At 41.3% G+C, this 11,154-nt stretch overlaps 1 protein-coding gene across 1 annotated transcript; it reads right to left on the minus strand.

Annotated features, from left to right (window-relative positions):
- Positions 1 to 58: 58 nt before the first annotated feature.
- Positions 59 to 10,913, minus strand: LOC5519071. The gene is made up of 13 exons (XM_032363890.2): positions 10,431 to 10,913; positions 9,254 to 9,386; positions 8,465 to 8,630; positions 7,841 to 7,983; positions 7,546 to 7,691; positions 4,927 to 5,059; positions 3,343 to 4,085; positions 3,119 to 3,257; positions 2,591 to 2,700; positions 1,579 to 2,286; positions 945 to 1,182; positions 665 to 768; positions 59 to 523 (listed from the first exon to the last, which is right to left on the minus strand). The coding sequence occupies exons 1-13, from the start codon at positions 10,462 to 10,464 to the stop codon at positions 327 to 329; spliced, it is 2,994 nt and encodes a 997-aa protein (XP_032219781.2). The 5' UTR covers positions 10,465 to 10,913; the 3' UTR covers positions 59 to 326.
- Between the last annotated feature and the right edge of the window lie 241 nt (positions 10,914 to 11,154).

Raw genomic sequence — 11,154 nt, forward strand, 5'->3', positions numbered from 1 at the left:
TTTTTTTACTAGCTTCAAAGCTTTTTCCTCGAGTGAATAATTCATGATGATCTTCAAATAAGAACTCACATGATTGTTTGGAAATAGAATTATCAGCCCGTATCTAATGCAAATTTTAAATTGCGTTGTGTTAGGGCTTACATTATTTTGCATTTGCATTTGTTTTCTTTAGAATTGATTTTTTTTCGATAAGAATTGTTCTTTCCGTCTGCCAAACTTAAGCATGTATTATGATACAATTATCCAGTATTTATATGACAAGGGTTTTTGGCATGGTCAACTTTTTCTTTAACAATTGGTAAATATGTATAGGAATTAATCTTTAGTCAAATAAAGACAAATATGTCCTTAATGACGTAACTCGGAGTTCCACACGACGTAGCAGTATGTATTCCGGCATCCTTCGCGCCTGGGGTTCGTCGTAGCATCACTGTTGCTTGCCTTAGTCCTTCCCCGTTCGCACGACTCCAAAAGTTTGACGTTGATCTACTGCACACGTTTGTTCTTCCCCTGAATGTATCGCCTAAAAGGAAACGTCTACCGTAACTTATATATCTTAATCGCGACAATTTTAAATCGGAAAAATGGCTCAAATTACAACCTCTCAAGTATCGAATGATATGGCCAAACAAATAATATTTATAAAAAACTTTTTCATTCATACCTTGGATACCGCCCATTTTGAGCTGATTAAAGATTATGTCTCCCTGCTTTGGATCAAACTTCTCCAGACCAGAGGAAGAGAACCGTGTCTTGCCGCGGCGAATGCTGCAAAAAGGGGTGACCAGTACAACTTGAGCACGAAAAAGAAAAAAATAATAAGCACGTCGACCTCATTCCGAGTATTGTCCTTTGTTACCCCTTCTGCACCCATCACAAATATCGCGCCTGCATTTTGTGCCGAAAAAAAATCAACATAGGTTCCTTATGTTAACAAATCCAACCTTGAGTCGCCAAATATCCTCCAACACCTCGCATTGCCTCGGAACTCCTGTGTGTACATTACTCGTGTCCAGTCGCCCCGAATAAAGGTAGTGAGGCCCGACCCAGGCCTACTCTTGCAGCCGTATGACGTCACTTTAGCTTGGATAACCAGGCTTTTCTGGTCAGTCTTGTACGTGACCCGTACTCCGTGGTATTTGTGTTGCGTCACCCACGCTGGAGTCACCCTTACCCATGCACCTGGTGGGAAAAGAAATGCACTGAGTTGTCTCTAGAAAATTACGTTTAACAATCCCTCTTTTGCTTGTTCTTTATTCATACTTTCAGCTGAGCATTTCCACTGGGCTCCACTAGGAGAGCGGGGGAGCTCACCCTCCTCGCCCCAGGCTACGCTGTTTTGACCATCGGCAAGTTCCGAATAACAATTGCCTTTCTGTCTTGAAAACTTTCGCACGACCTTCAATATAAAAAAGTCTTTTTCATCCAGCTCAAATGGAATAGAAGAAAAACGAATTTTCAGAGAGAGCAAAGAACAAGCATCCCTCCACACATTCTTAGACAACTGCAAGTTATGCATAAAGGATAATAGCTACATTTTAAAACTAAACCTTAAAACTTAAACAGTTAATAACATACGTGACTTTGTAATTTGCGTAGGGCAAGTAGGTCTTGGCGTGTGCACCGTCGTTATCACCGATGGAACACTTTGCATTTGTTGCGTTGTCTGGGTTTCTGTTGCAGCGTTAGTTGCTTCTGTTGTTGTTTTTGTTGCAGCGTTAGTTTCTTCTGTTGTAGTTTTTGTTGCAGCTTTAGTTGCTTCTGTTGTTTCTGTTGCTGCTTCAGTTGCTTTTGTTGTTTCTTTTGCAACTTCAGTTGCTTCTGTTGTTCTTCTTGTTGCAGCAATAGTTGCTTCTGTTGTTGTTTCTGTTGCAGGTTTAGTTGCTTCTGTTGCAACTATAGTCGCTTTTGTTGCTGCTTTAGTTGCTATTGTTGTTGTTTCTGTTGCAGGTTTAGTTGCTTCTGTTGTTGTTTCTGTTTCAGGTTTAGTTGCTTCTGTTGTTGTTTCTGTTGCAGCTTTAGTTGCTTCTGTTGTGGTTTCTGATGGTTTTTCTGTTGCAACTTCAGGTTCTTCTGTTTTTGCTTCTGCTGCTGTTGCAGTTGCTTCTGTTCTTGCTGGTTCAGTTGTTGTTGTACTTGGTTCTGTAGATGCTTCAGTCGCTTCAAACTTAGCGACCGTTCCCTGCGTTTCTTTCGTTGGGACGGTAGTGGGCGGCTGAGTCAAGAGATTTTGTGAATTGCACAGATCACTCTTACAACAGTCTAAACTGCATTTAGTAACTTTACCTGAAATAAAAATAGGAACAAAAAAATTAAATCTTTAGAAAACATTTTTAATTTTAACAACTTTTTTTCCTCTCATCTTTCGTTTACTGATATTTTCTCTCTTCTTTCTCCCCTTACTTTTACCTTCTTCCCTTGTTTTAACTTCCACCCTTCCCAAACGCGTAGCTACATGAGTCGCCGCATCTATGATGATATTTATGCCAACTGACTGCATTGGATCTATGATGATATCTATGACAGCTTTCTGTGCATTAACATTAACTGGACTATTTCAAACTTGCAAGTAATCTGTTTGTATTTGTACCGGTTACGTTAACAGCATCGCATACAACTGACGGGACACACTGTAGGGAGTATGAGCAGTTCCGGAGCTCTTGATTAATTGATATTCCTGGCGAGATTTCCAGCGACACACTTGAAAGAAAAAGCAATAATAAATGCATCAACTACTGAACAACGCGCTTCGCTCGTAAAGAACATTGGAATGAAACGCTTCGTAAATACATTGCATGATAATTTTATAATCATTTTCGTGAGTCCCTTATAAACAGCGCAAGCATTGCTTGGCAAAATAACCATCAGTGCTGGTCCAACAGTACTGGCACTGATGTGGGATGATGCTGTCTAGCTGTTGGACAAGGGGAGCTGACCTCTTTCAGAGTCAAAATTCTCAATAGGACATATAAAAAAAAAAACAATGAATCACTGAAACCTGCCTCCAGATAACATTTTCATGATAGTAGCTGAGCAATATTTGTCTTGTTGTCAGCAGTGTTGGGCGATAGTTATTAGCGTAAACAAACAACCACATATTTTTCTTTACAAAAGTTACCTCAAAGTCGCGCAAAAATCTTGCGACATCAGCGAACCAGGTTCGTGATGACACACCACCTCTGTGGGGGGAGGGCAAGGGAACACAGGACCAACCGATGTAGTGGAGCAGATGTATGATAAACATCTCAAAGGTTTTTCTATTTAAAGAAAATAAAAAAGCATTTTCTTCTAGGACCAGAGTAAAAAAATCATAATAGCATTAATTAGAATTAATCGTCGTACCGGTTGGTTTCGTGACTTCGTCCGTCATCTTTCCAGGTTGAGCAGGATCCCTTGTTGGTGCTGGAAGTTCTGTGGATGACGGAGGAGTGAGCTTTGTAGGCGCTGCGATTTCTGTTGTGATTGTTAGATTTGATACCGGTATTTTTGGTTGTTTAGTCAATTTGACTTCGCTAGTTGTTGACTCCAGACTATATGTTGCTTTCTGTGTCGTTGTCCTCCCCGCATTTGTTGGTGACATTGTTGCTCTTTTGGTGCCTGTTTTCGCGGTTGTTGTTTCTGTCGTTCTTGTAGGCGCTGCGGTTCTTGAGATTTTAGTATCTGTTATGACAGTTGGTGTTGTTTCTGGATTTATTATCAGTCGCTTTTCTGTTTCCGCGTCAGTTGCTATAGGACTTCCAGTCATTGAGGGCTGTGCTGTCGAAGCAATACCCGTCTCGTCTGTCGTTCTTTCCTCAGTAAAGCCTGCTGTTGGTGTAGTTGGAGCAGTACCTATCTCGTCTGTCGTTCTTTCCTCAGTGAAGCCAGCTGTTGGTGTAGCAGTGGGCGTACCCATAGTCGTCATAAGTTGCTCATCCGGGTCCTTGTTGCACAGATTTCCTTTGCAACACGTGGCATTACAGTTTGTCAAGAGACCTGTTTGGTTTGCCAGTGCACATATAACCTTTGGGTCGCAGCCGATGGAGTACGTACAGTTGCGCAACTCCTGGAAAAAGACCACACCATTTGGTGTGCGCATGCGCATCCTGAAACAAATGAAAAGGCGATTTCTAAAGATTAGGATCCAAATAAGGCCACAGGTTCATTATATTTTGGAATGTATACGCATGGATTCGGACTATAACAAGCAACAGCAGAAGAAGAGGGAATGGGAAGTAGAAATAGGAATAAGATAATAATGAAAGGAGATAATGATGGGGTTCAAAGTATGATTATTTGAGGATGCGCTAGTGAAGGGTTGGAAGAGTAAAACTACTTTATGATGTTTACGGTGATAATTATGCTGCAGATAATGATGATATTGATCAAATGATAATAATTAAATGTTGATCAATTTGAGAATGCTGCAAATGATTAATAAACAGGGAGAATACTGTTGATGGAGATGGAAATGGTTAAACGTTAATAGTGCTGCTGCTAACTGTGATTAAGTCGTGACTGACTTGACGTTTCAATAAGCTCATTTCGCATCAAAGAAGGCGGAAAATCCCCCTAAGTACTTAGTGAGAAATCTCAAACGAAATTTTTTAATTGATGCGACGTTTTGTAAAGTGTCATTGTAATTTGAGCTTTTCGTTCCTGAGCTCATACATCATAGTACAAGGATGATCAAGGAAAAAATTATCTTAAAAAGCCAAAATCTGGGAATGTGCATTTCGGCCTGAAGTAATTTGTGAAGCGAAAATCCGTCCGGAATACAAGGAACTGATGGCCATTGTAAGAAATTGTCCATCTTTGGCATGTTCAGGGTTTTTACCGTCATGTCGTCGTGAATGCTGCTGATGATTGTAGGATTGAACAGGAATTACCGTATGCTGCTGATAACGGTAGTCAAGGATCATGGTCCGGTTGCTATGGTAACCTCACCTCGCTGTCAGGCAGCCATCTGGGAGAAGGTAGGACCCAGGATCGCCAACACATTTGATCTCTCTTTTAGGTTGACACTTTGCGACGGGTCCGACCGAGGAGTTCACGCACAGATACTCAACGCACATATGTCCTGTTGCACATAGAAATAAATACATCTCACACAAGAACAAAAAAGAAACGCACTAGCTACTAAGCGGAGCCGTAGCAGGACACGTGAGATTGGGAGGCACAAGACAGAAACATTTCTGGTAAATTTTTGGAAATATTAGGGGGCCAGTGCCGCACCCCCGCTACGGCCATGCTAAGCTGTGACAGCTTGAACTGCCACCTTTAAGTGCATCTGAAGGAATAAAACCGATATCCTTCAAAACGGCTTCGATATCTAATATCTCCTATGCTTAAAGAATCTTTATTACCAAAAATTCCCGATTTCCCATATTACACGATTTTTTTACAGCCCTTTTAATATACCAGTCTGTAAAACACCTTTGTCGCTGACCGACAAACGTATTGCGGGCGCGTGGCTCGAAAATCAAACTTGTCAGCTTGCGCGCAGTCTGCATCTTTATTAAGCATTCGCGTTACTAGCGCATCTTCCTGTGAATCAACAAGCTCTGCCGAGTGAGAAAGCGATGCCAGTGACATTGAGACAGAGAAAGCGACTCGACAACAATACAGCAACGTATTTTTGCCATACCAAGACGAGTCATTTGCGGACAAATGATATATGGCTGTCGAATTATCGAAAAATAAGGAAGCGAAAAGGGAACTGGAGGAGAAGCTTGTGAGCCGTCTAAATGGTTTGACAACAGAAGAATCGTAAGTGTGATATCTGTAGATACGAACAAAAGGAATTATATCCGTTTCTTCGATTCTACGCTACTTTTTTTGTTTGAACACAGCAAGTTTTACATTCAGATACCGTGGATATACGACCCTAAAATAAAATTAAACGATTTACCTGTTGGCCGTTTTCGTCAGCTCGTCTTTTTCTGACTTGACATGAGTATTTTGTATTGTAAGATGTTCACATAGTAATGTTTACATTTTAAAAGGCAAAATACGATGTCCTACACGAGACGAAAATATGATCACTGTTTGTGCGAAAAAAATATGGGTTTCTCTAACACAAATTCCCGCGAGCTCTTGTAATTCTCCATATAAATGGTGATCATTTCGCGCCAACTGGAGCTTTATCCGTGAGGGAACTGGGCAAGTAGGTGTTTTACAGACTGGTATATTCAAAAGGCTGTAAAAAAATCGGGGATCATGGGAAATCGGGGGTTTTTGGTAATAAAGATTCTTCTAGCATAGGAGATATTAGATATCGATGGATGAACCGTTTTGAAGGATACTGCTTTTATTCCTTCAGATGCACTTTAAGATACTGTATATGCATTTGTGACCAATACCCGTATTATGTCGAAATCCTATTTACCTAGATATTTAATTTCGACAACCCCCGGCTAAACAGTAATTTACATATTCAAGCTTGCTCACCCACGGCTCAACGTAACATTTATATTGATATCTACTAGGCTTGACCACTCTCCGCTGGACATCTACCTTGGTATATAGGCTTGCTAAACCACGGCTCAAAATCCCCATTTACTTTGGTATATAGAATTGCTAGCCCACGGCATTACACCCCCATTAACCATTTACCTTGGTATATAGGCTTGCTAACCCACGGCTCAACACCCCCATTTACTTTGGTATATAGACTTGCTAGCCCACGGCTTAACACCTCCATTTACCCTTTACCTTGGTATATAGGCTTGCTAACCCACGGCTCAACACCCCCATTTACCATATACCTTGGTATATAGGCTTCCTCACCCAAGGCTTAACACCTCCATTTACCTTGGTATATAGGCTTCCTGACCCACGGCTCAACACCTCCATTTATCATGGAATATAGGCTTGATAACCAACGGCTCAACAACCCCATTTACCATTTACCTTGGTATATAGGCTTGCTCACCCACGGCTCAACACCTCCATATACCTTTGTATATAAGCTCGATAACCCACGGCTCAACGCCCTCATTTACCATTTACCTTGGTATATAGGCTTACTCACCCACGGCTCAACATCCTCATTTACCATTTACCTTGGTATATAGGCTAACTCTCCCACGGCTCAACATCCTAATTTACCATTTACCTTGGTATATAGGCTTCCTCACCCACGGCTTAACACCTCCATTTACCTTTGTGTATAGGCTTGCTAACCCACGCCTTAACACCTCCATTTACCATTTACCTTGGTATATAGGCTTCCTCACCCACGGCTTAACACCTCCATTTACCATTTACCTTGGTATATAGGCTTGCTCACCCACGGCTCAAAACCTCCAAATACCTTGGTATATACGCTCGATAGCCCACGGCTCAACGCCCTCATTTACCATTTACCTTGGTATATAGGCTTACTCACCCACGGCTCAACATCCTCATTTACCATTTACCTTGGTATATAGGCTTACTCACCCACGGCTCAACATCCTCATTTACCATTTACCTTGGTATATAGGCATCCTCACCCACGGCTTAACACCTCCATTTACCTTGATATATAGGCTTGATAACCCACGGCTCAACACCTCCATTTACCTTGGTATTTAGGTTTGACCACTCTGGGCTCTAAATCCACTCCGTCAGGACAAAACGGGTTTAATTTGTTGACAGCGAGGACAGATGAGTTTGTGCAGTAGCGTAGCGACAGCTCGAAGCTACAACGTTTACTCTGTGTATACAGACTAGAAAAGTACAAAAGGTTTGATTCTACACGAGGCAGGGCAGATCAGTGCACAATCAAGTACCACAAGGAAAAGTCCAAAATTATTTACTTATCAATACAAATGTGGAGATAATTACCACATTAACACATTTAGAAGCGAATACATACCTACATAGATTAGGATCTTTCCTGTTTTTCACAAAATGTCTTCGGAATTGCTCAGCGCACTGGATAGACTCGTCAAAGAATCTTCGGTGGCATGGTAACGCGGACTTGATGGATGTAGGGATAGAGTCCCACTTCATGGAGACCTATGGACAGACATGCGATTTGAGACAAGTACCAGCCCCCATTAAAGGAAACTTTGTCGGTTTGTTAGTCTTTTGAATAATACCTAGCCACACAAAAGTATTGCCGGTTGTGGATAACAACGGTTGATCACGGCGGTGATGATTTGGTCATAATTACTATCATCTTGTAACGATTAGTAAGGTTATGGTGATAATGATCATATAATGGTGATTATGACGATGATAAAGGCTAGGCGAAGACGACAATTACATGATGGTAGTCATGGTAGTAACGATGATGATGATGTTGATGATGATGTAACAATAGTGGAAATATTGGTGACCATGATTATGATTTTTGTTATCTTAATTAGGCCTATGACTATAATTATTATCATTATCTTCTTAATTATGACTACATATAGATGATATTGGTAGTGACAGTGTGTCTGAGCCATCGATTTATGATGTTGGTAATGATGATACAATGATAACTACCCACCTGATCCTCAGAGCAGTAAAACTGAGCGTTGTTGAATTGCTTTAGAGTGACGTCCATTACTTGCTCCAAGGCGTCCTTCAGCTTGGGGTAGACCACATACAGCGAACCGTAGCAAGTGTCAGTGATCAGACGTCGCGAACAGTTCTGTAAACGTTGAGTTTCTGTCCTAAAAATACATGAAGGGTAAGCCTATTTCCGTCTTTCACTCGGGTTTCCTGTGGTTTCCCCTAGAAAGGCTCATCAACAACAACAGCAAGCCCGAAAACACAGATAGCCAAAGTAGACGTCTGGACTATAATAACAGGTGCGGTAAGGGTTATTTTCGTGATCAGTGAACGGCCTTTTTTGTTTATCGTGAATCGTGAAAAGGTCAATCGTATTAGTGAATCGCGAAATTTGAAATTTGCGTGAATCGTGATCCGTATGCTATTTATAAATCGTGATTTCCGGGTCAAGATTGATCCTTGTCGTCAGTTTATATCAGTTTATCGTGAAACGTGATTTCCGATTTTTCAAACTCGTTAAACGTGATTTCCGATTTTTGAAACTCGTGAAACGTGCAGTGACCCCCCTTACCGCCCCTGTGATCACATTTTATAACAAATTCTTTCTTACATTGTATAAGGGCGAGGAAAGCGGGCATTTTAATACACAAAATAGTAATTTTTGAGCTTGAAAAGATATTTCAAAAGAAATATTTAATCAAGGAGGGGGTGTACTTCGACCGTTTGGCCTTCAAAAGGCTTCTATGAGGGGTTTTCCCATGAAGTTCTCTCCTCGTAACGTTACCTGCAGTCTGCAGACGCGTTGTTAATAAGCGCGTCAAGCATCATCTTCTCGCACTTGTGTAACTCTTGAAGAAGGTAAGTATCATTGCAACCGAAGCCCGGCCCTGCAGCATAAGCTGAGCCTGCAAATAAAACTATAAAGACAATCATAATTGAGAGTCGCGATACACGCAGGACGAGCAAGTTAACTGCTAAGAAACCATCCGAGGTCAGATGTATCCACTTGTGTATCAAGTCTAAAAACAAGACAAATAACATATGATGGAGGGATGGATGAGGGGGTAGAGGGCTTTAGGGACAGAATGGGGAAGGGATAGCCACCCATTCCATCTCCTTTGGTCCGTCTTAGCTAAGGAACAGTGTCCTGGGGTACCAGGGATTCTTACGTTACTGTCTGTGCTACATGACAGGTAAATGCACGGACAAATGTGGTTAAGGCGTCAAGAAGGTTCAAATTACAGTTGAACCTTATTTTTAGTGGTCCCCTTGGTGACCTTTATAAGGGTATTCAACAGGATGGAGCCTGGAAAGGAAAGACTCCACAACACGCTTCAAAGCGTACGAATACTCGAGAGCTCTGGGGACGATACTGGCCCTAGGGGGTGGGGGAGGGTAACAAATATCGTAACTTACTACTGAAACAACAACAGTTTTAGAAAGAGCATCAAAGCGAATATCGTGGTTTTGCCTTGGAAACTTCTGTGTTTACAGAGGCGTGCGTAAAACATATCATTTCAACCTTATTTCCTTTTGAATAAAAACCTTGTCTGCCGTAGTCCGGCGTATTCAGGGTCAAGCGTAAAAAATACTGATGACCTATTGATAGTGTGACTTTAGAAGCAAAATGACAATGTCCCTTTGAAAAAAATCAATTCTAAATATCATACAAACAGTGATAAGATATAAAGTCACTTCGCTCCCATTGGATAAAAATAAGATATCTTATAAATAAGATATAAAATCACTTCGCTCACACTGGATAAAAATACGGAGCATTCAACACGAAAAGCGTTATATGGATTTTAGTAAAGGTATTGTTTAGCGCAAGTCATCGAGATGATAACATAATATGACAAATAGTTTGCTTGTGACCTAGTTGTAAGAACCCTGGCAAATGTATTAAAGAGATGACACGATGGGCAACACAATTAAAGCTTGGATATCTCGTATATACTCACCGGCGCACGTCAATACGCAGAGCAAGTAGCCCATATCGTAGCGCAAGCGCTGTCTCTATCGCGTGTATATCTTGTGTGGGCTGCAATTGCTCAAGGAATGCGAGATATGGCGATTGATTTATACTTCGCACCAAATTCGAGTCATCGTTAGTGATAAGAGGTTGTGAAATTAAAAAACATTTACTATTCAGAGGTTAATGGCCAGTGCAAAAGAGGAGGTCTGATCAACTTCGTAGTTCCTTTGAATTTCTGTTCAATGGAGGGTCACATAATGTGTAAGTATTAAGATATCAAATTGCTTTATTGTTCACCTGGGATCACTGACATATGCTGGGCAGCGGTAATCGGCTCAGAACAAATGCTGTTGTTTTCCTGTGTTTTGAAAATATCCATCCCCCCCCATTGAGGGGATTGGAAATTCCGTGGGGGTGGGGGGACCAAACGCCCAGGAATTTCCAGAGGGGAAGGGGTTTAAAATGCCCTTTTTCCATTACAGTTACTGTATTTATTTTTTTCCAGGGGGTTGGAAATTCCAGAGGGATGGGGGGTCATACCTCCACCCCTTAAATAGGAAGGGGGGGGGTATGGATATTTTCTGGAACTACACTTTCCTAGTTTGCCTATTAGAAGTAGTTTCCTTTATTTTCAACCTTTTCAACGTCTGAGTAGTCCATAATGCCGCCCCGAGGAGAGGATTTTGAATAATGTCACTTTAAAATTTTAA

The sequence above is a fragment of the Nematostella vectensis genome, chromosome 1 (genome assembly GCF_932526225.1).
Source record: "Nematostella vectensis chromosome 1, jaNemVect1.1, whole genome shotgun sequence".
NCBI lineage: Eukaryota > Metazoa > Cnidaria > Anthozoa > Actiniaria > Edwardsiidae > Nematostella > Nematostella vectensis.

Excerpts from the sequence above, each read along its gene's own strand:
- LOC5519071 (XM_032363890.2), bottom strand. The coding sequence starts at position 10,464 with ATGGGCTACTTGCTCTGCGTATTGACGTGCGCCG. Across the intron at positions 4,086-4,926 it reads GATGGCTGCCTGACAGCGAG|GATGCGCATGCGCACACCAA; the intron begins GTGAGGTTACCA and ends CATTTGTTTCAG. Across the intron at positions 2,287-2,590 it reads CGATGCTGTTAACGTAACCG|GTAAAGTTACTAAATGCAGT; the intron begins GTACAAATACAA and ends TTTTTATTTCAG.